Raw genomic sequence first — 19,133 nt, forward strand, 5'->3', positions numbered from 1 at the left:
GGGCTTAATGCTAAGGATTTTTTTCTACTGGCCTGGTCTGGTTCAGATTTTTACTTGCCCTGCCAAAATTTTAACTGGCCCCAAGACATAAAAAAAGATGTTTTTACCATCATGGCTTTAAAAAAAATAAAATAAAAAAAATGTGTCAAGAGTTATATATAATAAATATATATTATGTTTAAGACAATTTCTACAAAAATTTTATCACATTTATAATTTTCAAGATAAACTGGTGGCCAAGTTTGGAATAATGTACAGGTTTTGCAAAGAAATTGGTACTTTAATTCACCAAAGTGGCATTCAACTGATCACAATGTATAGTCAGGACATTAATAACATGAAAAATAACTATTACAATTAAAAAAAAAAAAATAAAAAAAATAGAACAGAACAGAATAAACAGAACTTCTTAAACTACTTCAAAGCGTTGTCATTAAAAAAATCCTCCACCTGCAGCAATGACATCTTTGCAGATCCTTGGCATTCTAGATGTCAGTTTGTCCAGACACTCAGGTGACATTTCACCACACGTTTCCTGTAGCACTTGCCATAGATGTGGCTGTCTTGTCGGGCACTTCTCACGCACCTTACAGTCTAGCTGATCCCACAAAAGCTCAATGGGGTTAAGATCCATAACACTCTTTTCCAATTATCTGTTGTCCAATGTCTGTGTTTCTTTGCCTACTCTAGCCTTTTCTTTTTGTTTTTCTGTTTCAAAAGTGTCTTTTTCTTTGCAATTCTTCCCATAAGGCCTGCACCCCTGAGTCATCTCTTTACTGTTGTACATTAAACTGGTGTTGAGCAGGTAGAATTCAATGAAGCTGTCAGCTGTGGACATGTGAGGCGTCTATTTCTCAAACTAGAGACTCTGATGTACTTATCCTCTTGTTTAGTTGTACATCTGGCCTTCCACATCTCTTTCTGTCCTTGTTAGAGCCAGTTGTCCTTTGTCTTTGAAGACTGTAGTGTACACCTTTGTATGAAATCTCCAGTTTTTTTTTTTTTTATGGCAATTATTTGTATAGCCTTCGTTCCTCAAAAAAAAAAAAAAAACGATTGACTGATGAGTTTCTAGAGAAAGCTGTTTCTTTTTTTGCCATTTTTGACCTAATATTGACCTTAAGACATGCCAGTCTTTTGCATACTGTGGCAACTCAAAAACAAACACAAAGACAATGTTAAGCTTCATTTAACAAACCAAATAGCTTTCAGCTGTGTTCGATATAATGGCAAGTGATTTTCTAGTACCAAATTAGCAATTTAGCATGAATTACATGTGTTTTTCAGCAAAGAGTTCAGTAGAGCAGATGATGGGTTTTCAGTCACCCGTTTAGTCATACTGTCAACTTTTGGACCATGTGTAATGTTTTCACAACCAGGATCAAATATTTAGTCACTGAGATACTTATTTGATTGTTGGCTGAATGTAATAAACATAAGAATTCCTGCGAGAGGAGACCTTATCTATGTGACATGTAATATACGGTAGGTAGTTATAGGCCTAATACACTACCGGTCCAAAGTTTTGAAACACACTCATTCTTTATTATATATATATATATATATATATATATATATATATATATATATATATATATATATATATATATATTTTTTTTTTTTTCCTTCACATTTTAGAATAATAGTAAAGTCATCAAAACTATGGAATAACATAAATGGAACTATGGGAATTATGTTGTGGCTAAAAAAATCCAAAATAAATCAAAACTGTGTTATATTTTAGCATCTTCAAAGTAGTCACCCTTTGCCTAGAATTTGCAGAAATGTACTCTTGACATTTTCTCAACCAACTTCTTGAGGTATCACCCTGGGATGCTTTTTAAACAGTATTGAAGGTTACCATCTATGTTGGGCACTTATTGGCTGCTTTTCTTTATTATTTGGTCCAAGTCATCAATTTCAAAAACTTTTTTTTTTTTTATTAAATTTTAGTTTTATAATGAAATAAATTAATATGGTTTTATTTTTGTCTACAAAACTAATTTCAAACATTTAAGCATACACCTTCAGATCAAAAGATTTTTAAGATCATGAGAAACATTTCGGTCAAGTGTTTCAAAACTTTTGACTGGTAGTGTATATTAATTAAGAATGTGGATATAAACATGAAATCAGACAACCCAAACAAGACCAAAACTGACTAATACACAAAGCACAAAACAAAAATACCTGTATTGTCCAGAAATGAGAAAAGTAATGTTTGTGTTATGAGGATGATATGAAGTGATCTTCACCAAGCAGCTGAACAGCTCTGATAATAAAAATAGCCATATGATTTTGCTGCTTTTCATATCAAATGTTTGCAAACATTAAATTTATACTAACATTTTGGATACTGAGCAGCTTATTATTAAGTTTATTACGTTTCATCCATTGCTTCATATCTAAAGGCGAAGACTGAGAGAAAAATGTGCTTCTTTTACTGTGGGAAAAACAATACTAGCGCTCTGTCCCTTTACAAATGCGCATGCATGTTAAACAGCATCTACGCTGCACGGAGAGAGATGGATTTACAGTCCAGTAGAAAGAAACTGTTGATTTAGTGTGTTCCTATGTGTGGATTACTAATTTTCACCAGCATGTTAAAACAAAAAATTTTGGGAATTTCTTACCCTATGAACATAATGTTTAATTTTTTTTTTTTTTTCTGTAATTTTCAACACAATGGAAGTTGATGCTGCTAAGACATTATTAAGTCCTTATATTCCAGCCCTGTTATGTGTGTTTAGCTTGAAAATAAAAGCGGGAGCAAAATAGGTGAAAGCTTTGACTGAGATAATATTGTTGTTTAGTGCTGTGGATTGAGAGAAAGCTGGACTTTCACTCATGCACTGACAGTGCAAACCGCTCTAAACTGTGCCATGCACTTCAAATATTAAACGTTTAGCACTTGGAAGTGCTCCAAAGCGGTCGTTTGCTTTTATTAATATGTCAACACGTGGCGCAGTGTTAGCCTAGCGGTACTCTCAAATATATACCCCACATGCTCACAAAGCATTTGCAGATCTGAAATGCCCACTTGAACTCTTAACAAGGCCGTGTTTCCAAACAGAGCAGTGTAGGGTTGAGGCGATCCCTCGTCTGTGTAAGGTCGCATTAGCCCGCTCAGCCGTTCAGCCAGCTGTGGAAAGCAGAGAGCGGCTAAGCAGACATGGCCGGGGTCCTGAGCACAGATGGGGACCTTTAATTTTTAAAGCTGTTTTATTCGTGTTGCTGAGCTCTCTGCGTATTGTGACACAGTGCATATAAGTGCTAATTCAGCATCACATTTCGCTCCCACCTTCCCAGGCCACCCCTGCTCTATTCACTCAATCCAGATGAGAATAAACATCTGCAGCCCTTCTCCAGCCTCAGATGGATTCTGGTGTGAACATTTATGGATTCAGGGCCGTGCACAGACATTTTAAAGGGCAGTGGCTCAAATGAATTAGGCTTCATGGTATACAACAACTGTTTTTGTTGCTGTTAAAACTAATGTTCTATAAAGATTACTCCTTACTCCTTATCAAACTTTTAGAATATTATGTCCCTTTACAGTCACTCAAATCCTCACACCAGTACAACAATGTAGAATAATGTATCTCTCTCTCTCTCTCTCTCTCTCTCTCTCTTTTTTTTTTATTCTGTACATTAATATTTATTAGTTTTACTTAAAATATGCTTTACCTTCAAACACAAAGGTATACACTATATCCTTCTATGGCAAATTATTTTACTGGAGACTTTACTGGAGGCACTGTGTGAAGGATCATTTGCTAAATATTTTCATCTTGATTCACCTGCTTGCTGGTGCTTTGAATCCAGCTTTGCAAAGAAACACTCCCTTTAGCAGCCTCCATCCTCTCTTTGTCTTTCTTCTTTTTTGTGAAGGCGTTGTACTATAAACAGTATGCAACACACAATTTGAACATATACAATTTGCGCAGCATAATGTTGTGCCTGATATGCAGACCTGGTGTTATTTAACATTATGCAGTTGAATTCAGTGGGTAATAATTAATTGTTATTATCTCTGTCTTCACTGGTATTTCTATATATAGAACTGACAGGCTTTATATATGTACAGTATATACTGTATACTTTAATGCACAGCAAATTGTGGCAGACAGCTTGCTTCATATATTTAATACAGCAATAATTCAAGGACTCACTTTATCTATATTATTCTTTATTAAAATATAAATTCTATCAATTATATTATAACTTTATGATTTAGCTCTGCGATCTGATCACTCACCTTATGAACTAGTGCATGTTTTTAACACATTTGGGCCCCCTCAAGCTATATAAATACAAATTATTGTGTATTTTTTATGCATTTGGACCCCCTCAAGTGTCAGGCATTGGACTCACTTAGGACCCCTCTCTCCCTCCCCCTCCCCCTGTCGTTTCTGATCTGCTGCCACACTTAGGGTTAGGCTTAACTGACCTTTTTTAACTTGTCATGCATCATTTGTGCCATGGAAATAGATGATAGTTCAAATTGTGTGGCTTGTCGCGGAAAGGTGTGCTTTTACTTTTCTAAGTGATCAGAATTACACCTTTCCCTCGCAGTAAGATAAAATAAACAAAAAGTTTCAATAGACATGGACCCGAGCCAAATGTAGGGACTTAGATGTCATAGAGACTTGGGGGTGGGCTTTTTTGACTTAGTTTGACTTAGGGCCAGTAACTATAGTTACCAAATAGCAACCAGTTAGAGCATTCTAGCAACCTTATAGCGAAGTGCCAATCTGTTTGATTTTTTTTTGTAAGATTGAAAAAGCGTGGTTAATGCTAATTAATAGATTGTATTCAACGTTGTTGATTCAAGATAAAAAGTAAAACACTACTCATTTATCCTTAATAAAATCATAGAATTGTAATTGATAAATTAAATTGCTGTAATTATAAAACCTGGCCTTCACGTACCGATGGGAGTATTTTCCTCCGACAAAATCAGAAAATAAATTGTTCTCTTATACAAATTTATGTTATGACTATGAAAGTTCCCCTTAAAATAATCTTTCACGATTCTGTGTTTAGTGATTTATCAGTCTGACCTTGTGCACTCCTTTAAGTTCGCTTGAAAAAGTGTTTAAACCTTGAAAGGTCAAGTGTATTAAAATGAATGGGTTCATTTCTATTTGTTGACTATATGAAATTTTATACACACAAAAAAAATAAAAAATTGCCTATTTTTAAAATGTACCCATTTAAATTTCAGAACAAAATTTCATCAAATTGAACTGTGTCATTTTTAACTAAATTAAATTAATAAAACATATAATATATATATTTTTTTATCCCCATTTCTCTCAATTTGGTATGCCCAATTCCCACTACTTAGTAGGTCCTCGTGGTGGTACGGTTACTCACCTCAATTCGGCTGGCAGAGGACAAGTCTCAGTTACTTCTGCTTCTGAGACCGTCAGTCCACGCATCTTATCACGTGGCTCTCTGTGCATGACCCCACGGAGACTTGCAGCATGTGGAGGCTTATGCTACTCTCCGCGATCCATGCACAACTTACCACATGCTCCATTGAGAGCGAGAACCACTAATCATGACCACGAGGAGGTTACCCCATGTGACTCTACCCTCCCTAGCAACCGGCCAATTTGGTTTCTTAGGAGACCTGGGTGGAGTCACTCAGCACACCCTGGATTTGAACTCACAACTCCAGGGGTTGTAGTCAAAAATGTGTATTTTTATTTTATTTTATTTTATTTTATTTTATTTTTTTAAGATTACTCAATTAAATTTGATGGAATTATCTTATGAAATTGAAATGTGTAAATCTTAATTATTATTTTTTTAAATATATATATTTTTTAAGTGTACATTGAAACACCAGTCAAACATTTGAATGCATTTGACGGAATTTATTTTTCACATGATCTACAAAGAATTGTAATGTAATTTAACATAACGTAAATGCTTGAAATTAATTTTATAGACGTATTTAAACTGTGCCTATTTTTCAATTAATTAATTTTTTTAATTGAACAAGTTGGCCTTAATAGTGAGGGGTAAAGCAGCCAATGAGTGTCCAGCATTCACAAGAACTCCTGTCAATACTGTTTAAAAAGTATCTCAGTTGGACACCTCATGATGTTGTTGAGAGAATGCCAAGAGTTTTAATCTAGGCTAAGGACCATTCAGGGGATGTTCAGAACAGTCCCCCACCCCCCCCAAAAAAGATGAAGTGCAGAGATTATACACTTCATCTTAAAGTCCACAAACTATTAAGGATAAAAATAATAATAATAATAATAATTGAATGGCCAAAAATGTGTTGTGGAAGGAAAAATTATATTAGCCATGTAAATTTGCAAGAAAAAACATGTTTTTATTTTTTATTTTTTATTTTTTTTGTCCTTACTGGAAGTTGATAGCCTGTGCAGCATATAAATAAAGCATGTAATGTAAATGGGACTTTGATGAAAAGATTTGTTCTAATTTTCCACAGAAACATCACCTGACTGGAGCATTTATCCAAGTGTCTGTGTCAGAGTCCTCATTCCATCATCTGTCCTCTTGAGGAACTGTGTTTATGTGTGCGACTTCTTGTCAGAGTGCAGCATGCTATCTTGTTTATTCTCAAGTGTCTGGGACGTTGTTTACGTGTCACTTTAACCTTCAGATCAGGCCCAGCACACAGTGTCTGCTGTAGCACATGACCTGCCATGTCATGGGTGACAACAGAGCAAGAGCTGACAAATTGTCACAGGCCATTAAGATTCCTTCCTTGGCAATAACAGCATCAGGAGATGGAAAAGAGAAGATGAGCAGATAAATAAAGATCAGTGTTCTACCTGAAATGTCAGCCTATGTGCTCTCCAATGCCCTTTTGTCTTGCATTAGGAAAATGCTTGTATACCATATTGTTTTCAGATCTAGTTCATATTGCATACATAAAATGAATACCGTATTCATGTACCATGACATTTACATGCTGGCGATGTAAAATAATGCACATTGTGATGATTTGGTGAAGTTTCTGAAAGACCATACCATTGGACTAGTTTTGCAATCCAGCCTTTTCTCTTGACTAATTAAGACATGAGAGATATTTAAATAGCTGCATATACAGTTTAAAAATCAGAAGTAAATTTGGTGATTTCAATTCATCTCTGTGATTGAGTTTAAACTCTTAGTTGAATCAGTTCAAAACACTGGCTATGTCCCGTTTGGAAGGCTGCGTCCTCCGGAGGTCGCATTTGTCGGCCGCATACGTCATCGAGGCTGTCTCGTTTCAGAAAAGCGAGTAGGACACTTCGAATGCAGCCTTCGAATGCGACCTTCTTTCACGGGAATTCGGTGGATGCATGAGGTGTATCCTTCATGGGCACTCACAGCCCACAATTCTTTGCTTCAACGGAAATGTAAAAAAAAAAAAAATAACAGCAATTTGCCCATAAATATGATGTTCAAACGCAAGTAATGGTAATTCCCAAGTTGAAGTACCTCAGTAGATGGGTGCAGAGTACATAATATGTATAATTATATTAATATATAATTAAAAAAAGTATTAGACTAAAACTACACCTGTAAAATCTATTTTCTTTTCTCTTTACATCATTATAACTCTCCTAAATCTTACCTCATACATTCCCTTCTAAAGGGACTTTGTTCCCTTCTCACTCAAAGCGCTCGCGCTTGTTAAAGAGTTGCATGAAGTCATAGCAACCGTGTTACGTTCCGTTTCCGTTTGTCCTACGAAGGCCGTCTTGTTTAAACGAGACTTGTTTAAAGGAGGATGCTCAGTATACTGCAGCCTTCAAAGGATGCATCCTACCTAGCATGCAGCCTTCTAAACGAGGCACAGCCACTAACTCAACAATTTGTTAGCATCATCACTCAAAATGTTCATCAAATTCCCTATGTGTTATTTAACATGTATTAAAAGATGGTGTTTATTGTTATATATTGTTAATATTTATTGTGTTCATATAGTAAACATTGTTTTTCTTTTTTTTTAACTAGATGTCCAAAATACTGTTGTATTACCACCAAAGTACTTTTTTGTTTTTGTTAGTGTGGTGAACTTAACCATGCACAGTTCCTGTATTATCATCTTCCAAGTGCAAAAATCTCTGGTTCATTACCAGTCCTTACCAGATAAATGACATCTCTCACAAAATGCATTTATTTGAGCTTCTATTTGCAGAACACATTGGAAAAGGAAAGTTCCATTGCACATGTCTGCATTGACATCCCATGTCTCGATCAATCTATAGTCTCTTTGATCCACATTGATCCCCTCTGCTCACTCTTGTCCTTCTCACAGAAGAGTTAGATTTGAGGTTAAGCTGTGCTTTATTCTTTTAACACATACTCTCCAGGCATTACAATAGAGTATGCTGCACAGGCCAGGAAGCATTACACACCGCTACTGCTTGTGAAGAAATGTGGAATATACATCCTTTGTTCTTTTTCAACCTTTACCAGAGAGTTCAGGTGTGTTAGGACCACTACTGTGCTAATGTCCCCTGTTTCCTTTCTTGTGAGCAGGGTAATGGGAAAAGGAGAGCTCTGACGCAGGAGAATTAATAGGGAAGCTGGGTAAAGAAGTTCTGCTGTGTGGTACGGGTAGACGTTATCAGAACATGATTGTGCGAGGGCTCTTTTGGCTCGTCTCTTGAGGGAAATCGTAAAGGCTGCATCAGTCAGAAGCAGCCAAACAGCGTGCACAGCTACAAATTCAAAAAGCAACAATTGCTTCCACAAAAAGACCAAAAGCAGAATAAACATGAAAGATGCTGTGTTGAAACAGTTCAGAAGGGTTGTGATGGTAAAACAACAGCTATAAGTGACTTCTGCCAGAGCAAGAGCTTTCTTTCTTTCTTTCTTTCTTTCTTCAGCTAAATTTCAAATTCTCTGGCTAAAATTTTTGATTGTTAAAACTTTTTCTGAAGCAAGAAAACATAATAATGATAAAAGCCTAAAAAATTTATCACATGGATCAGATAGATCAAAATTATAATTTTCGCCCATGATTTTAAGCATAATCAGTACAAATACAGTAGGGTTCCAGCTTCTTTGGTGCTTGGACCCCTAATGATACATTCCTTTGCAGATGTATATTTTTGATATCCAAACACTGGATATAGGTATTGCACTGAAGACATATGTGTTGCTTATTCTTAATTATAATGTATTTTTGGCATTATTGTTTTTATGTAATTAAACAAAGGTACATTTTTAGTTACTATAGAATTTATACTTCAGACATGTTTTGTTGGACAAGAAAAGCTGGCTTCATACCGTGTGACCCACATTTGGTTTTCAACCATTGAAAATGGTAAAATTGAACGATTCACTCGTGGAGCCACATGTATAGCCCCATTTCTCTGGAATTTAACCATATAGGGCCTTAAGTATGAAGATTCCTAAAGGAAAGTTTGTTCTGAACCAGAATCTAAAATTATATTAAGATATCTTTAATACTTCTGGAGTTATAAACACTCCAACAACACAAAAAGTGTTTGTTCCATTTTGTGGACTCCATTGGCATATAATGCAAAGGGGTGCTGAAGTCAGCTGATTATAGTAACAGACCTACCTATCTCTGTGTAAAAATAAAGTAATGACGCTACTATGTTTCTAAGGTTATTATTTTGACATGTAGTTTTGCTCCAAATCTTAGACGAAAATGGTCTTTTTGACCCCCCTCTACAAAATAATGGATAACACTGTAAATATTGATCCATTGCATTCAATATTTTGGCTTTCATTATCTAAAAAAAGGAAACAAATAATATATATATATATATATATATATATATATATATATATATATATATATATATATATATATATATATACTGTATATATATATATACACATACTATATTTTGAGCTTGGTGTGTGTGTGCATTAAACTCAGTTTACAGCTCTAAGATTTTGAGATAGATAAAAAAAAAAGCCTTTTTGCTTTATCACCACTGGCAACAGCACTTCTTTAAAAGTTATAAGAAATAAAATACTCTTTTAGTATCCTCTTGTGTCTGTCGTATTATCATATGACTAATTGTGCTTTTACAGTGCTCTCACTCCCTTTACATTTTGTCCAAACAGAACCGTTTCAGCTTCTGATTTATGGCTGCAACCTCGCAATTAGGAAACCCCTTGAAGAGATGTATTTCTTCTTAAAAAGATATTTATATGAGAAAAGTTTTATTTAATGTATTGCACACTTGGGGTTGTTTCAAGGAAATCCAGCTTTAGGGTCATGTGAATTTTTTTAAGGCTTCTTAGATCAGTCAGTCACTGACTCGAAGTTCTTGCACTTTGTTCATGAGACCCACCTCACTTAACCTCAGCCTGCATGTGGTGCTTGTTATCTTATTACACTTTACTCTGCAGATAGGATGAATTACACACTAACCTCAAACTACGCAACCACCATAGCTATTTGATCCCTGTGGCACAGGTTCAGTCTGTTTTTGCACCTTCACACCCATGTCAAATGCGGTTTCATATTCAACAGATATAGAAAATTATGGCATTTATTTGACAATTTATTATCGTCACTGACATACGACATTTAACAGGGTATGTCTTACCCATAAAGTCCAAACTTTTATTTTTATTTTTTCAAAACAATTCTTTGAATAAGTCTGCTTTAAAATATCTTCCCACATTCTTAAACGGGACATCTAAACACCAATGAATAAATAATAGCCATGTAGGAAAGCAGAGGTATCTATTGTACATAAGTTGCTAAAATGTTTTAAGAGTCATAATATAAAGCAGTGACCCTGCAACTAAATTCACAAGCAGGTAAACAACCATGGGTATGTAAATATGTCTGTCTGAGAGAAGAAGAAAAAATTGGTTAGAGACATTGCACTCATGTGGGGGAGGTAAATTGGAATCATGCTGAAAATTCCTCCTCTTTTCTCTTTGCCATAATTTATTTCCCACATTCAACTGCCTCTGTCCTAACTAAAAATTGAGCAAGAGCCTAAACATAAGTTAAAAGAAAAGTCACAATATTGATTCACTGGAATTAAAGTTCTAATTGGACTTGTCAACAATGGGGTTGTCAATAATGTCAAGTTTTCAACTGTTGCTACGAAACCTATCAGCACATCAGTGAAAACTAAACTGCTATCATGTTCTCTGTTCTCTGGCAAGTTTCCTAGCTGTAGAAAAACTAGTGCATTTTCTTCATTATACTCAGCTGATGTCAGATTTTTTTGTTTTAATTGAGATGGATGTAGCAACTGGGGGTTATTTGCTTCTCACTATGGAAAGGAGACTGCCATATGTGAAGTAAGGTATTATACAGTATCAGATTACTGGTTCTAAAACAGCCTCTTAAGCGACACCTTGGCACTTCCCAGAGGACTCGAGGAATGATTAGCACCATCTTAAGTTTTGGAATCTATCCAGTTCTGAGACTTCAGGTCTGAAAATATTCACTTTTTGACTGTTATCACACTTGGTCGAACTCAAGTTCGCTTCTTCCCCCCTTCCCTTGGCTCCTTTGGCCTCTTTTCACATTGTACTTTTGGGTCCAAAACCCTGTGAGTACCAGTGGCAGCTGTTTACCACTGTAGTTAGTTCATGTTTTGGTCCTTTGGATTTACCACCAAAACTTTACAGAACAACACTTTCATTTGTCTGCCTCAGATTATTGCATAAGATGCTTAGAATGCGAGCTGCTCTCCAAAGCGATTTATTCGTAGACAAGTGTAACGGGAGCAAGCTGGTACGTGATAGCTGTGCGGTATGTGTAAACCTCACTCCCCTGGCCTTAAGAGGCGCACTAGCGACTGATTCTAGAGGCTGTAGCCTTTAGCCTTCTTGTTAGCACGCCTGCCTCCCATGCCGGCAGACACCGGTTTGAATCCTGCTCGGAGCAGGTCTAGCAGGACCGGTTACACAAGCATCTATTATAAATTCATTATCATAGTATAATAAGTGTGACCTGGAGCATGCAGAGAAGCAAATTATACATCATCAAAAGCAGTTCCGCAATTTATGACGATTGCATTCATGCCAACTGCCAGCTGTACCAGCGTTCACGTGAACCATACTTTCTAGTGTAAAACCGTGTTAACCCTAACTAAACAAACAAAACTTTGATGTCAAACAGACTCAGGCCTGCACCAAAAGCTCTGGTGTGACAGCACCTAAAGTTTGGGCCACAAATGTTCTAAGTTGGGGCCAATTCTCTGATTTGAATAGATTTGATTGAGATTTGTCCATGCCTCGTGTTTAAAGTGCACAGTTTCCTTTGCTAAGTTCACAAATAAGAACAAAGATATGAGAGGGCGAAACTGCTACTGCTATTAGTGAAAGTTTAACACAGAGCTCTAAGGATGAGGTTTTGGTCCCTAATGTAATGAGCCACAATGGCTTATCCACCCATGTCTGTATTACTCACAAGAACAACTATTTTAAGGAAAGAATGTGACGCTGGCATTCAAACACCACTATAACTCTTGACACAATGTGGTGACACGTGCGCTATGGGACCAGTATAACTCAATGAAATATAATAATGCAGTCTTTTGTTGTTGTTTTTTAGATATTTTCTCAGAACCATGTGGGGTGGCCATAATGATGGTGACCATCAAGGTCACGTGACTGCACGGATGGAGACAAGCTTACCTATGGGTACCACCAGCATTTCTGTATCCCAGCAACAGGCTCCTAAGAAGTTTGCTCCTGTTGTGGCTCCCAAGCCCAAGTTCAACCCTTATAAACAACCAGGGGAGGCAGCACATGAGGGAGCTGGTAAGATTTATAGCCTTGACTATAGCATTTTAATTATTACCATTTGTACAGATTTGCATATGACCACGGTCAGAACATACAGTAGGTTTGTTTTTACTCAATGTATTTTTTCCACTGGAGGATCAGAAATGTGAAACTGTGATCGACTTGGTCTTGAGTCAAAATACAGACAGGGGAAATGGTGCAACAATTTGAATGACAAACAGGCAAAAATCTGTCTGTTACATGAAAACTCAAGATGTAAATGGAAAAACTTGCTAGAAGTATCCAAGGATGTTGCTGTACCATGATTGCAAAACATAAGAGCTCTTGACTTGCCTTGCATCATACCAAAAAGTCTTGTCTGGCTCTTTGAAGCTGTCTTCTTGCCAATGAGATTTTATTTGGGGAGAAAGGTGAATATCAGACCATGAAAGTGGTTTGTTGGCCTTTTGCTGGCCTTTTTATTTGCCAGATTTCTCTTGGCACTGTAAAAAAAACAAAACAAAAAAACATTGTTCATCTGTACATTTGGAACAAAACACACTCATAAACGCGCGCACACACACACACACACACACACACACACACATTGAAAAATATGTTTCTGGCTTATTTGCTTTATGGGATGTTTTGCTTCTACTGTCAGTTTCCCGACCATGCGCCGTCCCTCAATGTAAGTGAAACGTGTTTACAAACCACCCAATACAGACACTAACTGTTATACAAATAGATTTGAAAAGCCCTCTTTTTGTATAGTTCTTTCTCAACTGCCTAACTTTGATAATTTAGATCAGTGCTCAACTCGATGTGTAATTAGGGCTCAATGCTGTACATGAAAAGGTTGGCAGCATGCATGTATGAGCCCACAGGGGTGCTGTGTATGGGGACTCATTGTTGGCTTCTCTCCAGGTGTTAAGGAGCATGTGATGTCCACATTCACTGGAGGTCTTGGGTGGCACATTCCATTAGATCAACATGGCCCAGTGTAACTGTTCAGTTGGGTGGCAGGTGCCAAGAATGTGTCCATCTGCTGTGCCAGCTCCATCTCCCTGTCATCTTCTCTCTCGTCTCCCTGTTCAGAATTTTATGTTCCTTTCATTGTCTCTCTCTCTGATGATATTTGTTGGATAAAGGGAAGTTAATTAGGATGTATGTGTGAGAGTGTGTGATTGTGTGCCCATGCCAGTTAATTTCCTTTACATTTAATTTCTTTGACAGTACCATAGTACTGATGTGGTGATGGTACCAGATGGTAATTCTGCGGTACTTTGATGTACAGCATGTTACTGAATTATTGCTGTATTGATACCATGGGACATATAATATGGTTCTCCACTTCAAAGAATACAATGGAATCATCATTAGGGCTTGGCGACGTGACAGTACACAGTAGGGCTGCACAATTAATTGAATAAATAATCAGGATTACAGCTGCCACAAATAAATAATCACAAAAAGTGTCAATTGTAGCAGTCTATAGACATAGGTCTACTTGTGCATCAAAGTATTTAATTACTGTGTGTTTTTGCAGTGGTTGAACTTTGTAACTAATCACAAACAAGTCTGTTGCTTTTTTTGACTTTGTTTTGGCTTGTTTTGGATATGTAGCCAACATAAAAATTATGGCATGCAAATGATCCACCCAAAATAAGCATTTTAATGTAAATTGTATTAATGGAAATGTATTGCAATTACAATATCAAGGGAAATGATTGACCATTTCTGTTTTTTACATAATAGTGCAGCCCTAGAATTCAGTCTGGCATTTGAATTGTTTCAGCTAACAGAGATTTTGCTGCATTATTTATGTATTTAGTAGATATATTTGCATGGCTATAAGTGAGCAGGACTGCTTTACGTTATTTATACACGAGAGTAACGAAATATGGAGAAATACGAAAATACAGATTAAGATATGTCCCTAACAAGTCCAGACAAGAAAGTACTTGTTATTAAGGGATTGTTGTTAGGCACAAAGAACTTGCAAATTTCTGCAATAATATCTGGCCCTATTTTAAGAGTTAAAACGTGTGAGTTAAAGCGCAGTGCTGCTTTAAGTTATAAGCGCAAAGTCAATGGTTTTGGTATTTTCGCGCAAGCATGCGTGAAGTCTAAGCACAAATGGGTTTGGCAAACTTGTGTGCGCAAAGCGCTGTAAGGCTGAGTCAACTGCAATTTAAATCTGAGTTTGTTCTCCGGTTATTGCACCGTCTGCATCCTATTATATAGTCCATTCCCTGTCAAACATCAATGATATAAACAAAGACCGCTGTAGCAGATCTCTTAGTTCGGGCAATGGAGGAGTCAGGAGACAACGAAGCAGATTCAAGGTCAGTCTCTTGTATTGATGGTAACTGTCAATACAAACTAAATGGTTTCCAAAATAAAGGCAAAACACTCTGTGTTTGGCTCTCTCTCCCACTCTGATGCTGTGGCGTGCCTTTTTAAGTCTCCCTCCGCCATTACTATAATGAGAGAGAGGTGTTAGAGATAATTATGAACCAGGTGACGAGCATTACCGCTCTCTCTCCCGCAGACCGACACATGACCACGCCCCCCATGCCACATGCCCCCACCGCTGACTCAGGCCAGGGCAACATCCGGTCTGAGTTAGCGGCCCCCCCCCCCCCAGTCAGCCGCAACCATCTGCGCCCCTGGTCTTTGGACCACCTTAAATTTAAAGGACTGGAGAGTCAGGTGCCAACGGGTGATCCGCGCATTAGTATCCTTCATGCAGTGGAGCCACTGCAGAGGAGCATGATCGGAACAGAGGGTGAAGGCTCACCCCAGCAGGTAGTAGTGGAGGGTCAGAACAGCCCACTTAATCACAAGACACTCCTTCTCGATGGTACTATATTTTGTCTCCCTGAAGGAGAGCTTGCGACTAATAAATAGCACTGGCCTTTCCTCCCCTCCCACCTCCTGTGAGAGCACCGCGCCCAGCCCCCTGTCAGATGCATCAGTCTGCAAAATAAAGGGGAGAGAGAAATCAGGTGCATGTAAAAGCGGCCCCCCACACAGTGCGGACTTTACCTTAATGAAGGCCTGTTGGCACGACTCTGTCCACTGGACCGGATCGGGAGCCCCCTTTTTAGTAAGGTCAGTCAGCGGGCTGGTGACATCAGAATAACTAGGCACAAACATTCAGTAGTAGCCAGCCAGCCCCAAAAACTGCCTTACCCCCTTTTTGGTCTTGGGCGCCGGGCAGGCTGCGATCACTGCGGTTTTGTAAACCTGTTGACGCACCTGCCCGTGACCCAAGTAGAACCCCAGATACCTAATTTCCACCCACCCAGTTGCGCACTTCTTTGGGTTGGCCATGAGTCCCGCCTGTCTCAGCGCTCTCAGGACCGCTCTCAGATGTTGCATATGTCGCTTTCAATCATTAATGTAAATTATGATGTCATCTAGATATGCAATGGCATATGCTGTGTGCGGTCTGAGGACCTTGTCCATAAGGTGCTGAAACGTGGCTGGGGCTCCGAACAAACCGAATGGAAGAGTCACAAATTGGTGTAATCTGAACGGTGTGGAAAAAGCTATCTTTTCTCAGGACATTGCCGTTAAAGGGATCTGCCAATAACCCTTCATTAAGTCCAGCATCAAGTAAAATTGAGCTGTGACCAACCGATCGAGTAACTCGTCAATTCACGGCATTGGATAAGCATCAAATTTGGACACCGCGTTCACTTTCCGGTAGTCAACACAGCAGCGGATCGAGCCGTCACTCTTCAGTACCAAAACTGCCGGGCTGGCCCAATCGCTGTGTGACTCTTGTATTAAGCCCATTTCAAGCATTGCCTCTAATTCTTCCTGAACAATCTTTTTCTTGTGTTCAGGAAGACGATAGGGGCAGCTACAAACCACCACCCCCAAGGTGGTCTGAATGTGGTGCTCTGTGAGGTTCGTGCAACCGGGTAGGGGTGAAAACACGTCTGCGAACTCCGCTTGCAACCTGGCAATATCTGAAAGCTGCGGTGGTCTCCGCAAGGGTCCGGGGTGAATGAACTTGATTTGGGAATGAACTTGATTTGGGAAATACCTCCAGCCTGAGCTCCGCCCTCTCCGGAACTACCGTCGCCAATGCTACAGGTACCTCCTCCCTCCATGGTTTGAGGAGGTTGAGGTGGTAGGTTTGATGTGCCCCTCTCCTATCTGTTCACCTAACCTCATAATCGAGATCTCCGACTCGTCATGTGATCTCAAAGGGTCCTTTGAGCTCGAGGTGGGCAGCAATACAAGCACTTTATCTCCCTGTGCGAATTCCCGTAGTTGAGTGTCCCTGTCGTACAGTCGCTGTTGACGTTCTTGCGCTTGGAGCAAATTATCCTGTGTTACCTGCCCCAAAGTGTGTAGTTTTGCTCTAAGGTCAAGAATGTATTGAATTAGATTTTTACTGTTCGAAGGTCCTTCCTCCCCAAGCTTCCCGTATGACGTCAAGCACGCCGTGCGGCCGGCACCCATACAGTAGCTCAAACGGGGAAAACCCGGTGGTTTTTAGCATCTTCATGTGCGAACTTACGAATCATGTTTTTTAAGGTCTTATTAAATCACTTGACCAACCTGTCGGTTTGCGGGTGATAAACGATGGTGCGAATCGACTTAATGCCTAATAATTCGTATAGTTTGCGTAGTGTATGTGACATGAATTTTGTGCCTTGATCAGTGAAGATTTCCTTTGGAATCCCCCACTTGGGAGATAATTTTGAAGAGTGCCTCCACAACACTATGTGCTGAGATGTTGCGCAGGGGCACTGCTTCCGGATATCGCGTTGCATAGTCCACCAGAACTAATACAAAGCGATGTCCACATGCAGTCCGTTCTAATGGCCCGACAAAATCCATGGCAATTTTCTCGAAGGGGATCTCGATCAACGGCAACGGGCGCAATGACGCTTTTGGGGTGGCCAGTGGATTTACCAACTGACATTCATGGCACGGCGCACACCACTTGCGAACGTCCCCATTATACGGTTCAACATCTTTTTGTGACCTAAGTGGCCAGCCATTGGATTATAGTGAGCCGCCTGGAAGAGTGTTTGCCGACGCTCTTTGGTACTAATAGCTGAATTGTATTCTCTTTGGTTTGAGCGTCCTGCGTCACTCAATACAACCGCTCTTTAATAATAGAAAAGTACGGGTATGTGAATGCAACACCAGGCTGGAGCTGTTGACCGTCAATTACTTTCACTTGGTCGAAGGCATGCTTGAGGGACTCATCACGCAACTGCTTCAGAGGGAAATCCCCCTCAGGGAAGCCCCTGAAAACAGGAATTCCCTCGTCTGCATCATCCTGACGTGGAGCCGACGTTGACGGCCCTGGCACCACCTCACCAGCCATAGTATCGTACGTCACACCCCACGCCACTACTTTGCAGGACCCATCCACACATATTACCCTCAATAGATTTTTAAAACCAGGCCAATTGGTTCCCAGAATTAGTGGATGGGTGAGGCGGGGGTTAACCATGGCCTCGACTCTATGCCTTTTTCCCCTGAACCGTATCTCAATAGTAACTACCGGATACCTGTGAATGTCACCATGCACACACCTCACCCTCACCAGTTTATTTTTATCCAATGCCCCGCCTTGCACCAAGCGTTGGTGGATCGAGGTTTGAGAACAACATGTATCCACCAAAGCTTGATGTGTATCCCCTTTTACCCTTACCGGTATCCGATACGCCCCTGCCTGATCGGGGGCAGCCTGTGGAGCATTGGGGATCCGGACCAGCGTCCCCACCTCCATTACTGGACACCACTCCTGGCTTTACCCGCAGCTCCAGCAGACTGGCCATGGTCATCCTTCCGCACTCATGGGGGTTGTCTCGCCAACCTGGAGGGGATAGCGGAGAGAGACGGGGGGGGGGGTCTTGGGACCGGGGGCGGGGTTTGGGTGGGCCTCCCCACCTCCAAGGAGCCGGAACTGGGCAGGATTGAGGGGAACGGGGGGAGGGGAGGGAACATGAGGCGCAGGGGGTGGCATTGGACCCAGTGACAGCTTCGCCGCCTCCTGGGAACGCCGCCACGTAGTCCTCTGCCAGCTGGACGGCCCCCTCCAACGATGCCAGGCGGTGGCACTGGACCCACTCAGACATGCCTCGGGGGAGTTGGGCGACGAACTGCTCCAGTACCACCTGATCGACCACTTCCATGACGCCGCGGATTCCCCCCACCAGCAGCCATTTCCGGCAGGCATCATGGAGCTGCTGCGCAAAAGTGAACAGGCAGCCGTCCTTCCCGAAGCTCAACGAGCGGAAGAGCTGCCGACTCTGCTCCGGGGTCCGACCGACCCGTTGCTGGATGGCTTTCTTCAGGTGATTGTAATCCAGGAGGCTGGTGGCGGGGAGTTGTTGTGCCACCAGCTGCGCCTCCCCGGAGAGCAGGAGCAACAGGCG

General features: G+C 40.0%; 1 protein-coding gene across 2 annotated transcripts in view; it reads left to right on the forward strand.

Annotated features, from left to right (window-relative positions):
- Positions 1–19,133, forward strand: part of LOC127449647 (lipoma-preferred partner homolog) — a 297,225-nt gene that overhangs the window by 80,346 nt on the left and 197,746 nt on the right. For both annotated transcript variants that reach the window (XM_051713194.1, XM_051713195.1), the window contains exon 3: positions 12,545–12,753. In XM_051713194.1, the coding sequence (XP_051569154.1) occupies positions 12,561–12,753 (193 nt within the window). In that variant the 5' untranslated portion in view covers positions 12,545–12,560. The remainder of the gene's footprint in view (positions 1–12,544; positions 12,754–19,133) is intronic.

The sequence above is a fragment of the Myxocyprinus asiaticus genome, chromosome 12 (assembly GCF_019703515.2).
Source record: "Myxocyprinus asiaticus isolate MX2 ecotype Aquarium Trade chromosome 12, UBuf_Myxa_2, whole genome shotgun sequence".
In the NCBI taxonomy this organism is placed as follows: Eukaryota; Metazoa; Chordata; class Actinopteri; order Cypriniformes; family Catostomidae; genus Myxocyprinus; species Myxocyprinus asiaticus.